The sequence below is a fragment of the Oncorhynchus masou genome, unplaced genomic scaffold, assembly GCF_036934945.1.
Source record: "Oncorhynchus masou masou isolate Uvic2021 unplaced genomic scaffold, UVic_Omas_1.1 unplaced_scaffold_554, whole genome shotgun sequence".
Classification (NCBI taxonomy): Eukaryota; Metazoa; Chordata; class Actinopteri; order Salmoniformes; family Salmonidae; genus Oncorhynchus; species Oncorhynchus masou.
In genome coordinates, this window is record NW_027011956.1 from 91,648 (window position 1) to 110,000 (window position 18,353).

At 53.9% G+C, this 18,353-nt stretch overlaps 1 protein-coding gene across 5 annotated transcripts in view; it reads right to left on the minus strand.

The window, feature by feature from the left end:
* Positions 1–2,784: 2,784 nt before the first annotated feature.
* Positions 2,785–18,353, minus strand: part of LOC135536084 (tRNA-dihydrouridine(16/17) synthase [NAD(P)(+)]-like) — a 37,007-nt gene continuing 21,438 nt past the window's right edge. For 3 of the 5 annotated variants that reach the window (XM_064962473.1, XM_064962472.1, XM_064962471.1), the window contains exons 10-14: positions 16,105–16,193; positions 13,802–13,968; positions 13,202–13,239; positions 6,358–6,433; positions 2,785–6,218 (exon numbers count right to left, since the gene is read on the minus strand). In XM_064962473.1, the coding sequence (XP_064818545.1) occupies positions 6,025–6,218; positions 6,358–6,433; positions 13,202–13,239; positions 13,802–13,968; positions 16,105–16,193 (564 nt within the window). In that variant the 3' untranslated portion in view covers positions 2,785–6,024. The remainder of the gene's footprint in view (positions 6,219–6,357; positions 6,434–13,201; positions 13,240–13,801; positions 13,969–16,104; positions 16,194–18,353) is intronic. The other 2 variants (XR_010454941.1, XR_010454940.1) reach the window with 2 other exon arrangements.

The following is an 18,353-nucleotide window of genomic DNA, read 5'->3' on the forward strand; positions in this document are numbered from 1 at the left end:
GAATTAGATGCTTTTATCCAGAGCAACTTAGTCAGTCCAAACAACTAAGGTCGATAAAACAACCACATATCATGTGAAAACGTTGCTCAGTAAAGCAACTATCAGCAAAAACAGCTTCTGGAGGCGTCTTCTGTTCTCTATTGTTCCTCAAGCGTTTCTTAACAGTTGACTGTGTGTTATATTTATGCTTGGGATATCGCTTTAACAGGGAAAGTTAAATCACTGGAGTACGTCTTAAATCTCGTCTGTTTCAGTCCATCTCTTCCTCTTTTGACAGTTAAGAGGGTCACTCCAGGGCTATCGAATCGCTGATGGTCTCCAACAGACAGCATGAAGGGAGTGTGTTTTGCCATGAAATCCGCCTGTCCATGTCTGTCCTGGTGGAAGGTCCTTGGAGGCTCCCTCGTAGACATGAATCCACTGGGGGAGGCGTGGGGTGTCTTTGTCGAGTCTTTTCTGGAGCACCGCACTCAGCTCCATGCTGGAGACATCACCAGCCATACCAGCAACCAGACCTGACAGGAGCACAGCACTCAGCTCCATGCTGGAGACATCACCAGCCATACCAGCAACCAGACCTGACCGGAGCACAGCACTCAGCTCCATGCTAGAGACATCACCAGCCATACCAGCAACCTGACCTGACAGGAGCACAGCACTCAGCTCCATGCTGGAGACATCACCAGCCATACCAGCAACCTGACCGGAGCACAGCTCACTCAGCTCCATGCTCCAAAACACTGGAGGCACCACCAGCCATACCAGTTTATCATCCACCATGGTGTCTTCCTCGTCTGACGTCAACTCCGATGTCACTCCTTCCCACAGATCTCCTGGTGACTCTGGAGCGTCGCGGTTCTGGAATCCAGCAGCTGCTTCCTCCTCGATGGCCACCGCCTGTCGACGCGTGTATCTTCCCCTCTTCTTCACGGTTCTCTGGAGAACTGCACCAGGAAGTTCCTCCGAACTGTGTTATAGTAGGTCAAAGACTAGCAGCCGCTTCCTCCTCGATGGCCACCGCCTGTCGACGCGTGTATCTTCCCCTCTTCTTCACGGTTCTCTGGAGAACTGCACCAGGAAGTTCCTCCGAACTGTGTTATAGTAGGTCAAAGACTAGCAGCTGCTTCCTCCTCGATGGCCACCGCCTGTCGACGCGTGTATCTTCCCCTCTTCTTCACGGTTCTCTGGAGAACTGCACCAGGAAGTTCCTCCGAACTGTGTTATAGTAGGTCAAAGACTAGCAACTGCTTCCTCCTCGATGGCCACCGCCTGTCGACGCGTGTATTCTCCCATCTTCTTCACGGTCCTCTGGAGAACTGCACCAGGAAGTTCCTCCGGACTGTGTTATAGTAGGTCAAAGACTGGCAGCCGCTGAGCACGTCGTGAGTCATACTTAAAACGTTTCCTTGGATGCTCCTCTAAATCAGATAGGTGGTGACCATGTTGTTGTGTGGGGAGTTGACTTTATCCTTAGGCTGGTTATCTGTGTATCAGATTACCCACGGAATTATGGAGCCTCCTCACCGTTTCTGCTGCTAGCGAGCTTCTGGCCCGGTACCGGTACTGGGCCAAGCTGATGAGCGTCACCTTCCAGAGTCTCTCTCAGTGAGACGGCGTGTTCTTTCAGTCCAACCACACAGTTCAAGACATCTGTCACCTGAGCTGTCGTTTGGCTCAGATTCATGACAGCTCTGTAGATCTGGATGTTTGCAACCTCAGCTAGTGTAGCTGCTGGGTTGTCAACTCCATGGTGAGCTGGATATGTTGTGTGTGGCTGAGGGTTAGATTATACCCATCGTGTTCTACTTTATCCCATGAAGTGCAGTCTGTATTACATTTTACTTCATTATCTCCTGGTTTGATCTGAGACAGAAGCTCCACAGTCTGTGGCTGGTCAAGGTGTACAGGCTGAGGTTGGTCAAGGTGTACAGTCTGTGGCTGGTCAAGGTGTACAGTCTGTGGCTGGTCAAGGTGTACAGTCTGTGGCTGGTCAAGGTGTACAGGCTGAGGTTGGTCCTGATCACAGCCACTTTCCACACGGTAGACAGGAGTCAAATTGATAGCAAACTCCAGTTGTTGAAGCTGTGCTTCCTTCCTGACTGGTCATGCAATCCTGTTCCTTCTCTGTCTGACTCTGTGTGGGTTCTGGGCCCTCGTTCCCCAGACTGGCGCTCCAGCTCTGGCTCTGCTCACCGTGCTGCTCCTCCAAGTCCAGGAGAACCTCTTCAGAGACGGAGAACGTGAGCTGCTGCTGGGGGTCTGGTGACGTCTCTGGTTGGATCGATGTGTTTATGAGGCCGTAGGTGACTGTTCTCCTGTCTCAAATGGATGCTCCCTTCCTGATCCTCCAGTATCGGTTTTTTCCACTGCGCCAAAAATCTCTACAGCAGCTGCGGTTAGCCGCTCCGCGAGGAACACGTTCACCCACTGGAGTTTGGACATTTCGGGGGCAATAAACGTCGGACCGTTCGTTTTATCCATTTGGATACGTTTTACTTTCGTTGCTAGAATGTTTAGCCAAAAGTCCACCGAAACTTTCTGCTCTAATTTGCCTGAATTTACGTTGATAAAAAAAGCGTGGGATTTCGGGAATGACGTCTCGTCTGATATTCACGACTTTCAAAATAAAAGTCCTCTTATTTTACATTTATTTAACAAGGTAGGCCAGTTGAGAACAAGTTCTCATTTACAACTGCGACCTGGCCAAGATAAAGCAAAGCAGTGCAACACAAACAGCAGAGTTACACATAAACAAAAATCAAGAGAGAAATATCAAATGCACCATTTCTCACTTGTCACTTCCATTTATTTAACCTCAAGTTCATATATGACTGGATAGGTGTTATGTCTACCAGAAGGCTCTGAACTCAATGCAAGCAACCCCCCCCAACCACCATAAAATAAAACCACCACAAATAGAAATTAAAATCAAATATGACTGTAAATTATTTATATATTATTTGAAGTGAAATAGTTTCCACGTGTGATTTGGCATGGAGTTCTCACCTGGGGTGTATTCATTTGTGCAAACCGTAGCAAAACAATTTCACAATGGATAATGTTTTGCCAGAAAAACAAGAGTTTCTATTGGATAAATTCAGGTAGGCCCCCCTGTTTTGTTCCTAGTACTGGTGTGTTCAAGACAACTTGGAAACTTGAAGAAAGATGAGGCCCCAGGTTCCCCACTTGGAAAGTATCAGAATCTGCAAATAACTCAGAAGTTTAAAGTTTCCGACTTGTCATGAATGCACCATCAGAATGACCAGGAGTTTTACCACATGGCCAGACCAGGGCCCGTATCCACCAAGCGTCTCAGAGTAGGAGTGCTGATCTAGGATCAGTTTAGCCCTTCAGATCATATTGAATAAGACCTATATATAGCCAGATCTCAGATCATTTTTATTTTATTTAACTAGACAAGTCAGTTAAGAACAAATTCTTATTTACAATGACGGCCTTAGGAACAGCGGGTTAACTGCCTTGTCTAGGGGCAGAACGACAGATTTTTACCTTGTCAGCTCAGGGATTCGATCGAGCAACCTTTCAGTTACTGGCCCAACGCTCTAACCACTAGGCTACCCTGCTGCCCCTCTAACCACTAGGCTTCCTGCCGCCCCTCTAACCACTAGGCTACCTGACGCCCCTCTAACCACTAGGCTACCTGCCGCCCCTCTAACCACTAGGCTACCCTGCCGCCCCTCTAACCACTAGGCTACCCTGCCGCCCCTCTAACCACTAGGCTACCTGCCGCCCCTCTAACCACTAGGCTACCTGCCGCCCCTCTAACCACTAGACTACCTGCTCTAACCACTAGGCTACCTGCAGCCCCTCTAACCCCTAGGCTACCTGCCGCCCCTCTAAACCACTAGGCTACCTGCCGCCCCTCTAACCACTAGGCTACCTGCCGCCCCTCTAACCACTAGGCTACCTGCCGCCCCTCTAACCACTAGACTACCTGCTCTAACCACTAGGCTACCTGCCGCCCCTCTAACCACTAGGCTACCTGCCGCCCCTCTAACCACTAGGCTACCTGCCGCCCCTCTAACCACTAGACTACCTGCTCTAACCACTAGGCTACCTGCAGCCCCTCTAACCCCTAGGCTACCTGCCACCCCTCTAAACCACTAGGCTACCTGCTGCCCCTCTAACCACTAGGCTACCTGCCGCCCCTCTAACCACTAGACTACCTGCTCTAACCACTAGGCTACCTGCCGCCCCTCTAACCACTAGGCTACCTGCCGCCCCTCTAACCACTAGGCTACCTGCCGCCCCTCTAACCACTAGGCTACCTGCCGCCCCTCTAACCCCTAGGCTACCTGCCACCCCTCTAAACCACTAGGCTACCTGCCGCCCCAACAATGATGAATAATATATTGAACAGATCTCAGATCAGCATCCCTACCCTAAAATACTTTCTGGAGACGGGCCTAGAAAAAACAAACTCCAAGCCCTACACATCACACAGGCACACATTAAGACGAGGAGCTTGATGAAAAATGATATAAAAAGGAAAACAGACTGTCACCATTCTAACAGTCAGCTGATAAAATATCCTACTAGTTCAGAGGGGGAAAAAACACGACAAAGATCACCAGGAAATAGTCCCATTATTGCCCACAACCAAAAGGACAAATAGATGCAGAGATTGAGCAGTACTGGGAAAGTACTGTTACGACTCCATGAGCTCTTCCTCCTTCCAGAAACGGCTGCAGACCAACGAGAACGACCCACATGGAACTGGGCTTTTTGGGGTGAATCTCCCGTTGACTTCAAACTTTGCCTTGTTATGCTAAAGTCCAAGAGAGAAATCAGTCCAGGAAGACTCCCCCCAGTCAGTCAGGTAGGAGGAGTCTACCCATTACATCAGTCAGGTAGGAGGAGTCTACCCATTACATCAGTCAGGTAGGAGGAGTCTACCCATTACATCAGTCAGGTAGGAGGAGTCTATCCACTACATCAGTCAGGTAGGAGGAGTCTATCCATTACATCAGTCAGGTAGGAGGAGTCTATCCATTACATCAGTCAGGTAGGAGGAGTCTACCCATTACATCAGTCAGGTAGGAGGAGTCTACCCATTACATCAGTCAGGTAGGAGGAGGAGTCTATCCATTACATCAGTCAGGTAGGAGGAGTCTATCCATTACATCAGTCAGGTAGGAGGAGTCTATCCATTACATCAGTCAGGTAGGAGGAGTCTACCCATTACATCAGTCAGGTAGGAGGAGTCTACCCATTACATCAGTCAGGTAGGAGGAGTCTATCCATTACATCAGTCAGGTAGGAGGAGGAGTCTATCCATTACATCAGTCAGGTAGGAGGAGGAGTCTATCCATTACATCAGTCAGGTAGGAGGAGGAGTCTATCCATTACATCAGTCAGGTAGGAGGAGTCTATCCATTACAACAGTCCAGGAAGACTCCCCCAGTCAGTCAGGTAGGAGGAGTCTATCCATTACATCAGTCAGGTAGGAGGAGTCTATCCATTACATCAGTCCAGGAAGACTCCCCCCAGTCAGTCAGGTAGGAGGAGTCTATCCATTACATCAGTCAGGTAGGAGGAGGAGTTTATCCATTACATCAGTCAGGGAGGAGGAGTCTATTCATTACATCAGACAGGTAGGAGGAGGAGTCTATTCATTACATCCGTCAGGTAGGAGGAGTCTATCCATAACATCAGTCAGGGAGGAGGAGTCTATTCATTACATCAGACAGGTAGGAGGAGGAGTCTATTCATTACATCAGACAGGTAGGAGGAGGAGTCTATCCATTACATCAGTCAGGTAGGAGGAGTCTATCCATTACATCAGTCCAGGAAGCCTCCCCCAGTCAGTCAGGTAGGAGGAGGGCGTAGTGGTGAAACCCCATCAAAGCCAGTTCAGCACAGCAGCAATGGAGGACAGTGGTGAGACAGTATGGATGCACGTGTGTGTTCCTTACAATACATTCTTGTGTCTGTATACTGTTGATGGATAAAGTTTTCCACATCCTGCTGTGTGTGTGTACTGCTCTACTTATGAATGGATGTCTATGTCCCTGTTAGTCCATGGCTCAGGCCACAGTCTGTCCTCTGTGGGGGGTCAGTTGGGGGGCTGGGGGTCCCGTTCAACAATCCTCCATCCTCTTCCTGCTGTAATCCTCTGCTCTTTCCCTCCTCCTCCTCCTCCTCTTGCTGCTCTGACTTCTGTTTCTCTGCCTTGGTCTTGAACCTCAGCCCGTGACCTGTAAACCAGACGAGAGGAAATAAATGATATATCTGAGAAAGACAGCTGTGTGTGTGTGTGTGTGTGTGTGTGTGTGTGTGTGTGTGTGTGTGTGTGTGTGTATGTGTGTGTGTGTGTAGGGCGGGGGAGGGACTCACTTGGGCAGTCTGCCACCTCCTTGTGGGACTTCTTTTTACAGCAGCCTCGACACAGATTGAACACACAATGATTACCCTACAGAGAGAGACAGGTTGAATACACACTGATTACCCTACAGAGAGAGACAGGTTGAATACACACTGATTACCCTACAGAGAGAGACCGGTTGAATACACAATGATTACCCTACAGAGAGAGACCGGTTGAATACACAATGATTACCCTACAGAGAGAGACCGGTTGAATACACAATGATTACCCTACAGAGAGAGACCGGTTGAATACACAATGATTACCCTACAGAGAGAGACCGGTTGAATACACAATGATTACCCTACAGAGAGAGACAGGTTGAATACACAATGATTACCCTACAGAGAGACAGGTTGAATACACACTGATTACCCTACAGAGAGAGACAGGTTGAATACACAATGATTACCCTACAGAGAGAGACCGGTTGAATACACACCGATTACCCTACAGAGAGAGACAGGTTGAATACACACTGATTACCCTACAGAGAGAGACAGGTTGAATACACACTGATTACCCTACAGAGAGAGACCGGTTGAATACACAATGATTACCCTACAGAGAGAGACCGGTTGAATACACAATGATTACCCTACAGAGAGAGACAGGTTGAATACACAATGATTACCCTACAGAGAGAGACAGGTTGAATACACACTGATTACCCTACAGAGAGAGACAGGTTGAATACACACTGATTACCCTACAGAGAGAGACAGGTTGAATACACAATGATTACCCTACAGAGAGAGACAGGTTGAATACACAATGATTACCCTACAGAGAGAGACCGGTTGAATACACACTGATTACCCTACAGAGAGAGACCGGTTGAATACACACTGATTACCCTACAGAGAGAGACCGGTTGAATACACACTGATTACCCTACAGAGAGAGACAGGTTGAATACACACTGACTCCCCTACAGCGAGAGAGAGAGAGAGAGAGAGAGAGAGAGAGAGAGAGAGAGAGAGAGAGTTGAATACACACTTGTAGAAAGGTTAGGGACCTGGAGAGACGGGTTAGGGACCTGGAGAGGGGGAGAGACGGGTTAGGGACCTGGAGAGACGGGTTAGGGACCTGGAGAGGGGGAGAGACGGGTTAGGGACCTGGAGAGACGGGTTAGGGACCTGGAGAGACGGGTTAGGGACCTGGAGAGGGGGAGAGACGGGTTAGGGACCTGGAGAGACGGGTTAGGGACCTGGAGAGGGGGAGAGAAGGGTTAGGGACCTGGAGAGGGGGAGAGACGGGTTAGGGACCTGGAGAGACGGGTTAGGGACCTGGAGAGGGGGAGAGACGGGTTAGGGACCTGGAGAGACGGGTTAGGGACCTGGAGAGGGGGAGAGACGGGTTAGGGACCTGGAGAGGGGGAGAGAAGGGTTAGGGACCTGGAGAGGGGGAGAGACGGGTTAGGGACCTGGAGAGACGGGTCAGGGACCTGGAGAGGGGGAGAGACGGGTTAGGGACCTGGAGAGGGGGAGAGACGGGTTAGGGACCTGGAGAGACGGGTTAGGGACCTGAAGAGATGGGTTAGGGACCTGGAGAGGGGGAGAGACGGGTTAGGGACCTGGAGAGACGGGTTAGGGACCTGAAGAGACTGGTTAGGGACCTGGAGAGACGGGTTAGGGACCTGGAGAGAAGGGTTAGGGACCTGGAGAGAAGGGTTAGGGACCTGGAGAGACGGGTTAGGGACCTGGAGAGACGGGTTAGGGACCTGGAGAGGGGGAGAGACGGGTTAGGGACCTGAAGAGACTGGTTAGGGACCTGGAGAGACGGGTTAGGGACCTGGAGAGAAGGGTTAGGGACCTGGAGAGACGGGTTAGGGACCTGGAGAGGGGGAGAGACGGGTTAGGGACCTGGAGAGACGGGTTAGGGACCTGGAGAGGGGGAGAGAAGGGTTAGGGACCTGGAGAGGGGAGAGACGGGTTAGGGACCTGGAGAGACGGGTTAGGGACCTGGAGAGGGGGAGAGACGGGTTAGGGACCTGGAGAGACGGGTTAGGGACCTGGAGAGACGGGTTAGGGACCTGGAGAGACGGGTTAGGGACCTGGAGAGACGGGTTAGGGACCTGGAGAGACGGGTTAGGGACCTGGAGAGACGGGTTAGGGACCTGGAGAGGGGGAGAGACGGGTTAGGGACCTGGAGAGACGGGTTAGGGACCTGAAGAGACTGGTTAGGGACCTGGAGAGACGGGTTAGGGACCTGGAGAGACGGGTTAGGGACCTGGAGAGGGGGAGAGACGGGTTAGGGACCTGGAGAGACGGGTTAGGGACCTGAAGAGACTGGTTAGGGACCTGGAGAGACGGGTTAGGGACCTGGAGAGAAGGGTTAGGGACCTGGAGAGACGGGTTAGGGACCTGGAGAGGGGGAGAGACGGGTTAGGGACCTGGAGAGGGGGAGAGACGGGTTAGGGACCTGGAGAGACGGGTTAGGGACCTGGAGAGAAGGGTTAGGGACCTGGAGAGAAGGGTTAGGGACCAGAGAGAGGGGGAGAGACGGGTTAGGGACCTGGAGAGGGGAGAGACGGGTTAGGGACCTGGAGAGACGGGTTAGGGACCTGGAGAGAAGGGAGAGACGGGTTAGGGACCTGGAGAGGGGGAGAGACGGGTTAGGGACCTGGAGAGACGGGTTAGGGACCTGGAGAGACGGGTTAGGGACCTGGAGAGACGGGTTAGGGACCTGGAGAGGGGGAGAGATGGGTTAGGGACCTGGAGAGACGGGTTAGGGACCTGGAGAGACGGGTTAGGGACCTGGAGAGACTCGTTAGGGACCTGGAGAGGGGGAGAGACGGGTTAGGGACCTGGAGAGGGGAGAGAGGGCGTAGGGACCTGGAGAGACGGGTTAGGGACCTGGAGAGACGGGTTAGGGACCTGGAGAGACGGGTTAGGGACCTGGAGAGACGGGTTAGGGACCTGGAGAGGGGGAGATGGGTTAGGGACCTGGAGAGACGGGTCAGGGACCTGGAGAGACGGGTTAGGGACCTGGAGAGGGGGAGAGACGGGTTAGGGACCTGGAGAGACGGGTTAGGGACCTGGAGAGACGGGTTAGGGACCTGGAGAGGGGGAGAGACGGGTTAGGGACCTGGAGAGGGGGAGAGACGGGTTAGGGACCTGGAGAGACGGGTTAGGGACCTGGAGAGACGGGTTAGGGACCTGGAGAGGGGGAGAGACGGGTTAGGGACCTGGAGAGGGGGAGAGAAGGGTTAGGGACCTGGAGAGGGGGAGAGACGGGTTAGGGACCTGGAGAGACGGGTTAGGGACCTGGAGAGGGGGAGAGACGGGTCAGGGACCTGGAGAGGGGGAGAGACGGGTTAGGGACCTGGAGAGGGGGAGAGACGGGTTAGGGACCTGGAGAGACGGGTTAGGGACCTGAAGAGATGGGTTAGGGACCTGGAGAGGGGGAGAGACGGGTTAGGGACCTGGAGAGACGGGTTAGGGACCTGAAGAGACTGGTTAGGGACCTGGAGAGACGGGTTAGGGACCTGGAGAGAAGGGTTAGGGACCTGGAGAGAAGGGTTAGGGACCTGGAGAGACGGGTTAGGGACCTGGAGAGGGGGAGAGACGGGTTAGGGACCTGAAGAGACTGGTTAGGGACCTGGAGAGACGGGTTAGGGACCTGGAGAGAAGGGTTAGGGACCTGGAGAGACGGGTTAGGGACCTGGAGAGGGGGAGAGACGGGTTAGGGACCTGGAGAGACGGGTTAGGGACCTGGAGAGGGGGAGAGAAGGGTTAGGGACCTGGAGAGGGGGAGAGACGGGTTAGGGACCTGGAGAGACGGGTTAGGGACCTGGAGAGGGGGAGAGACGGGTTAGGGACCTGGAGAGACGGGTTAGGGACCTGGAGAGACGGGTTAGGGACCTGGAGAGACGGGTTAGGGACCTGGAGAAACGGGTTAGGGACCTGGAGAGACGGGTTAGGGACCTGGAGAGGGGGAGAGACGGGTTAGGGACCTGGAGAGACGGGTTAGGGACCTGAAGAGACTGGTTAGGGACCTGGAGAGACGGGTTAGGGACCTGGAGAGGGGGAGAGACGGGTTAGGGACCTGGAGAGACGGGTTAGGGACCTGAAGAGACTGGTTAGGGACCTGGAGAGACGGGTTAGGGACCTGGAGAGACGGGTTAGGGACCTGGAGAGAAGGGTTAGGGACCTGGAGAGACGGGTTAGGGACCTGGAGAGGGGGAGAGACGGGTTAGGGACCTGGAGAGGGGGAGAGACGGGTTAGGGACCTGGAGAGACGGGTTAGGGACCTGGAGAGAAGGGTTAGGGACCTGGAGAGAAGGGTTAGGGACCAGAGAGAGGGGGAGAGACGGGTTAGGGACCTGGAGAGGGGGAGAGACGGGTTAGGGACCTGGAGAGACGGGTTAGGGACCTGGAGAGAAGGGAGAGACGGGTTAGGGACCTGGAGAGGGGGAGAGACGGGTTAGGGACCTGGAGAGACGGGTTAGGGACCTGGAGAGACGGGTTAGGGACCTGGAGAGACGGGTTAGGGACCTGGAGAGACGGGTTAGGGACCTGGAGAGGGGGAGAGATGGGTTAGGGACCTGGAGAGACGGGTTAGGGACCTGGAGAGACGGGTTAGGGACCTGGAGAGACTCGTTAGGGACCTGGAGAGGGGGAGAGACGGGTTAGGGACCTGGAGAGGGGAGAGACGGGTTAGGGACCTGGAGAGACGGGTTAGGGACCTGGAGAGACGGGTTAGGGACCTGGAGAGACGGGTTAGGGACCTGGAGAGACGGGTTAGGGACCTGGAGAGGGGGAGAGATGGGTTAGGGACCTGGAGAGACGGGTCAGGGACCTGGAGAGACGGGTTAGGGACCTGGAGAGACGGGTTAGGGACCTGGAGAGGGGGAGAGACCTGGAGAGACGGGTTAGGGACCTGGAGAGACGGGTTAGGGACCTGGAGAGGGGGAGAGACGGGTTAGGGACCTGGAGAGGGGGAGAGACGGGTTAGGGACCTGGAGAGACGGGTTAGGGACCTGGAGAGACGGGTTAGGGACCTGGAGAGACGGGTTAGGGACCTGGAGAGACGGGTTAGGGACCTGGAGAGACGGGTTAGGGACCTGGAGAGGGGGAGAGACGGGTTAGGGACCTGGAGAGGGGGAGAGACGGGTTAGGGACCTGGAGAGACGGGTTAGGGACCTGGAGAGACGGGTCAGGGACGTGGAGAGACGGGTCAGGGACGTGGAGAGACGGGTCAGGGACGTGGAGAGACGGGTCAGGGACCTGGAGAGACGGGTCAGGGACCTGGAGAGGGGGAGAGACGGGTTAGGGACCTGGAGAGACGGGTTAGGGACCTGGAGAGACGGGTTAGGGACCTGGAGAGACGGGTTAGGGACCTGGAGAGACGGGTTAGGGACCTGGAGAGGGGGAGAGATGGGTTAGGGACCTGGAGAGACGGGTCAGGGACCTGGAGAGACGGGTTAGGGACCTGGAGAGGGGGAGAGACGGGTCAGGGACCTGGAGAGACGGGTCAGGGACCTGGAGAGACGGGTTAGGGACCTGAAGAGGGGGAGAGACGGGTTAGGGACCTGGAGAGACGGGTTAGGGACCTGGAGAGACGGGTTAGGGACCTGGAGAGACGGGTCAGGGACCTGGAGAGACGGGTCAGGGACCTGGAGAGACGGGTCAGGGACCTGGAGAGACGGGTCAGGGACCTGGAGAGACGGGTCAGGGACCTGGAGAGACGGGTCAGGGACCTGGAGAGACGGGTTAGGGACCTGGAGAGGGGGAGAGACGGGTCAGGGACCTGGAGAGACGGGTTAGGGACCTGGAGAGACGGGTTAGGGACCTGGAGAGACGGGTTAGGGACCTGGAGAGACGGGTTAGGGACCTGGAGAGACGGGTTAGGGACCTGGAGAGGGGAGAGATGGGTTAGGGACCTGGAGAGACGGGTCAGGGACCTGGAGAGACGGGTTAGGGACCTGGAGAGACGGGTTAGGGACCTGGAGAGACGGGTTAGGGACCTGGAGAGACGGGTTAGGGACCTGGAGAGACGGGTTAGGGACCTGGATAGACGGGTTAGGGACCTGGAGAGACGGGTTAGGGACCTGGAAGTACAAAATTGTGCCAACAGACATGGCAGCTCAGCTTCTAGCTCCTAAGAATCTGACCTGCATACGTAACACTATTATACACAGTCAGGACAGGTTCTCCATTGAACGTTTCTTAGTCCAGGGATAAACTTCATCTGTAATGAGGAACAGGGTGGAGAGGTGTTTACACATGGTAATGAGGAACAGGGTGAAGAGGAGGAACAGGGTGAAGAGGTTGCTACACATGGTAATGAGAAACAGGGTGAAGAGGAGGAACAGGGTGGAGAGGTGTTTACACATGGTAATGAGGAACAGGGTGAAGAGGTTGCTCCACATGGTAATGAGGAACAGTGTGAAGAGGAGGAACAGGGTGTAGAGGAGGAACAGGGTGAAGAGGAGGAACAGGGTGAAGAGGAGGAACAGTGTGAAGAGGAGGAACAGGGTGTAGAGGAGGAACAGGGTGAAGAGGTTGCTACACATGGTAATGAGGAACAGGGTGAAGAGGAGGAACAGGGTGAAGAGGAGGAACAGGGTGAAGAGGAGGAACAGGGTGAAGAGGTTGCTACACATGGTAATGAGGAACAGGGTGAAGAGGTTGCTACACATGGTAATGAGGAACAGGGTGAAGAGGAGGAACAGGGTGTAGAGGAGGAACAGGGTGAAGAGGAGGAACAGGGTGAAGAGGAGGAACAGGGTGTAGAGGAGGAACAGGGTGAAGAGGTTGCTCCACAGGGTAATGAGGAACAGGGTGAAGAGGTCGTCCCTCCACTCACCTTTGGATTTCCACACTGCTCACACTTGATGTACTTTGCTGCAGAGACAACAGGGGTAAAACAGAGGTTATCTGCTGTTTGTGTCGGCTGAGGAGCTGTAGATTCTGTAGCATTATAAACTGGGTGGTTCCAGCCCTGAATGCTGATTGGCTGACAGCCGTGGTATGACAAAACATATACCAATATACCACGGCTAAGGGCTGTTCTTACGCACGACGCAACGCTGAGTGCCTGGACACAGCCCTGAGCTGTGGTATATTGGCCATATACCACAAACCCCCGAGGCGTCTTATTGCTGTTATAAACTGGTTATCAACGTAATTAGAGCAGTTAAAACACATGTTTTGTCATACACTGGGTGGTTCGAGCCCTGAATGCTGATTGGCTGACAGCTGGTGTATATCAGACCGTACACCACGGGTATGACAAAACATTTCGTTTCACTGCCCTAATTATGTTGGTAACCAGTTTATAACAGCAATAAGGCACCTTGGGGGTGTGTGGTATATGGCCAATATATTACGGCTAAAAGCCTTATTGCTTAATTAGACTGGATAGAGAGTATAGGGAACTGCAGGACTACGAGGAAAAATAACTCACGTTTCTGCTCGGGACAGAAGTTCTTGTGGGGGTTTCTGGCTTTCTTCTTCTGTTTGTTTTTGGAGAGGGCATCGCACGCCCCGTCCGAGTCCTCTTGTGACAACGCCCTCTTGTGACACACTGCCTTCACCTCCGTACCGTTGCTGTTAGCAACCGGAGCCTTCGGCCTGGCAGGAACAATGTTCATCGTCACGGCAACGTGTTACGGTTTCTATGTGTGTGGGACTTGACGACTTTGATCTTCAAATCAAATCAAATTGTATTGGTCACGTACACATGGTCAGCAGATGTTAAGGGTCACGTACACATGGTCAGCAGATGTTAACGGTCACATACACATGGTCAGCAGATGTTAACGGTCACATACACATGGTCAGCAGATGTTAACGGTCACGTACACATGGTCAGCAGATGTTAACGGTCACGTACACATGGTCAGCAGATGTTAACGGTCACGTACACATGGTCAGCAGATGTTAACGGTCACGTACACATGGTCAGCAGATGTTAACGGTCACGTACACATGGTCAGCAGATGTTAACGGTCACGTACACATGGTCAGCAGATGTTAACGGTCACGTACACATGGTCAGCAGATGTTAACGGTCACGTACACATGGTCAGCAGATGTTAACGGTCACGTACATGGTCAGCAGATGTTAACGGTCACGTACACATGGTCAGCAGATGTTAACGGTCACGCGTACACATGGTCAGCAGATGTTAACGGTCACGTACACATGGTCAGCAGATGTTAACGGTCACGTACACATGGTCAGCAGATGTTAACGGTCACGCGTACACATGGTCAGCAGATGTTAACGGTCACGTACACATGGTCAGCAGATGTTAACGGTCACGCACACATGGTCAGCAGATGTTAACGGTCACGCACACATGGTCAGCAGATGTTAAGGGTCACGTACACATGGTCAGCAGATGTTAACGGTCACGCGTACATGGTCAGCAGATGTTAAGGGTCACGTACACATGGTCAGCAGATGTTAACGGTCACGTACACATGGTCAGCAGATGTTAACGGTCACGTACACATGGTCAGCAGATGTTAACGGTCACGTACACATGGTCAGCAGATGTTAACGGTCACATACACATGGTCAGCAGATGTTAACGGTCACGCACACATGGTCAGCAGATGTTAACGGTCACGCACACATGGTCAGCAGATGTTAACGGTCACGCACACATGGTCAGCAGATGTTAACGGTCACGTACACATGGTCAGCAGATGTTAACGGTCACGTACACATGGTCAGCAGATGTTAACGGTCACGTACACATGGTCAGCAGATGTTAACGGTCACGCACACATGGTCAGCAGATGTTAACGGTCACGTACACATGGTCAGCAGATGTTAACGGTCACGTACACATGGTCAGCAGATGTTAACGGTCACGTACACATGGTCAGCAGATGTTAACGGTCACGTACACATGGTCAGCAGATGTTAACGGTCACGTACACATGGTCAGCAGATGTTAACGGTCACGTACACATGGTCAGCAGATGTTAACGGTCACGTACACATGGTCAGCAGATGTTAACGGTCACGCATACACATGGTCAGCAGATGTTAACGGTCACGCACACATGGTCAGCAGATGTTAACGGTCACGCACACATGGTCAGCAGATGTTAACGGTCACGTACACATGGTCAGCAGATGTTAACGGTCACGTACATGGTCAGCAGATGTTAACGGTCACGTACATGGTCAGCAGATGTTAACGGTCACGTACACATGGTCAGCAGATGTTAAGGGTCAAGTACACATGGTCAGCAGATGTTAACGGTCACGTACACATGGTCAGCAGATGTTAACGGTCACGTACACATGGTCAGCAGATGTTAACGGTCACGTACACATGGTCAGCAGATGTTAACGGTCACATACACATGGTCAGCAGATGTTAACGGTCACGTACACATGGTCAGCAGATGTTAACGGTCACGTACACATGGTCAGCAGATGTTAACGGTCACGTACACATGGTCAGCAGATGTTAACGGTCACGTACACATGGTCAGCAGATGTTAACGGTCACGTACACATGGTCAGCAGATGTTAACGGTCACGTACACATGGTCAGCAGATGTTAACGGTCACGTACACATGGTCAGCAGATGTTAACGCGAGTGTAGCGAAATGCTTGTACTTGTAGTTCCGACAATGCAGTAATATCTAATCATTTCACAACAACTACCTAATACACACAAATCTAAGTAAAGGAATGTACACAGATCTCAAGTTAGGGTTCTCAACAGGAAATTGTCACTCACACTGGTCTGACGTATGGCTGGCAGATCCAATGAGGGAATGGCAGCCCAACCACCTGCCCCGCCTCCTCTCCTCCATTGGTTATCTCCTCCTGCAGAGGTTAAACAAATTACAAAAGAACCAGAGTCATCATCTAGTTGTGTTGGGAGGAGGGAGAAGAGGGGGAGGGGGAGAAGAGGGGGAGGAGGGGGAGGAGGGGGAGGAGGGAGAAGAGGGGGAGGAGGGAGAAGAGGGGGGAGGAGGGAGAAGAGGGGGAGGAGGGAGAAGAGGGGGAGGAGGGAGAAGAGGGGGAGGAGGGAGAAGAGGGGGAGGAGGGAGAAGAGGGGGAGGGGGAGAAGAGGGGGAGAAGAGGGGAGAAGAGGGGGGAGGAGGGAGAAGAGGGGGAGGAGGGAGAAGAGGGGGAGGGGGAGAAGAGGGGGGAGGAGGGGGGAGGAGGGAGAAGAGGGGGAGGGGGAGAAGAGGGGAGAAGAGGGGGGAGGAGGGAGAAGAGGGGGGAGGAGGGAGAAGAGGGGGGAGGAGGGAGAAGAGGGGGAGGAGGGAGAAGAGGGGGAGGGGGGGAGAAGAGGGGGAGGGGGAGAAGAGGGGGAGGAGGGAGAAGAGGGGGAGGGGGAGACGAGGGGGAGGGGGAGAAGAGGGGGAGGGGGAGAAGAGGGGAGAAGAGGGGGAGGGGGAGAAGAGGGGGAGGGGGAGAAGAGAGGGGAGGAGGGAGAAGAGAGGGAAGGAGGGAGAAGAGGGGGAGGGGAGAAGAGGGGGGAGGGGGAGAAGAGAGGGGGAGGAGGGAGAAGAGGGGGAGGGGGGAGAAGAGGGGGGAGGAGGGGGAGGAGGGAGAAGAGGGGGAGGGGGAGAAGAGGGGAGAGAAGAGGGGGGAGGAGGGAGAAGAGGGGGAGGAGGGAGAAGAGGGGGAGGGGGAGAAGAAGAGGGGGGAGGGAGGGAGAAGAGGGGGGAGGGGGGAGAAGAGGGGGGAGGGGGAGAAGAGGGGGAGGGGGAGAAGAGGGGGAGGAGGGAGAAGAGGGGGAGGGGGAGACGAGGGGGAGGGGGAGAAGAGGGGGAGGGGGAGAAGAGGGGAGAAGAGGGGGAGGGGGAGAAGAGGGGGAGGGGGAGAAGAGAGAGGGAGGAGGGAGAAGAGAGGGAAGGAGGGAGAAGAGGGGGAGGGGAGAAGAGGGGGAGGGGGGAGAAGAGAGGGGGAGGAGGGAGAAGAGGGGGAGGGGAGAAGAGGGGGAGGGGGGAGAAGAGGGGGAGGGGAGAAGGAAAGGTGAAAAACAGAATGATCCCTTGGTACCTGGCAGCGTAGCTAACCCTTGGTACCTGGCAGCGTAGCTAACCCTTGGTACCTGACAGCGTAGCTAACCCTTGGTACCTGGCAGCGTAGCTAACCCTAACCCTTGGTACCTGGCAGCGTAGCTAACCCTTGGTACCTGGCAGCGTAGCTAACCCTAACCCTTGGTACCTGGCAGCGTAGCTAACCCTTGGTACCTGACAGCGTAGCTAACCCTAACCCTTGGTACCTGGCAGCGTAGCTAACCCTAACCCTTGGTACCTGGCAGCGTAGCTAACCCTAACCCTTGGTACCTGGCAGCGTAGCTAACCCTTGGTACCTGGCAGCGTAGCTAACCCTAACCCTTGGTACCTGGCAGCGTAGCTAACCCTTGGTACCTGGCAGCGTAGCTAACCCTTGGTACCTGGCAGCGTAGCTAACCCTAACCCTTGGTACCTGGCAGCGTAGCTAACCCTAACCCTTGGTACCTGGCAGCGTAGCTAACCCTAACCCTTGGTACCTGGCAGCGTAGCTAACCCTAACCCTTGGTACCTGGCAGCGTAGCTAACACTAACCCTTGGTACCTGGCAGCGTAGCTAACCCTTGGTACCTGGCAGCGTAGCTAACCCTAACCCTTGGTACCTGGCAGCGTAGCTAACCCTTGGTACCTGGCAGCGTAGCTAACCCTTGGTACCTGGCAGCGTAGCTAACCCTAACCCTTGGTACCTGGCAGCGTAGCTAACCCTAACCCTTGGTACCTGGCAGCGTAGCTAACCCTAACCCTTGTTACCTGGCAGCGTAGCTAACCCTAACCCTTGGTACCTGGCAGTGTAGCTAACCCTTGGTACCTGGCAGCGTAGCTAACCCTAGGTACCTGGCAGCGTAGCTAACCCTAACCCTTGGTACCTGGCAGCGTAGCTAACCCTAACCCTTGGTACCTGGCAGCGTAGCTAACCCTAACCCTTGGTACCTGACAGTGTAGCTAACCCTTGGTAC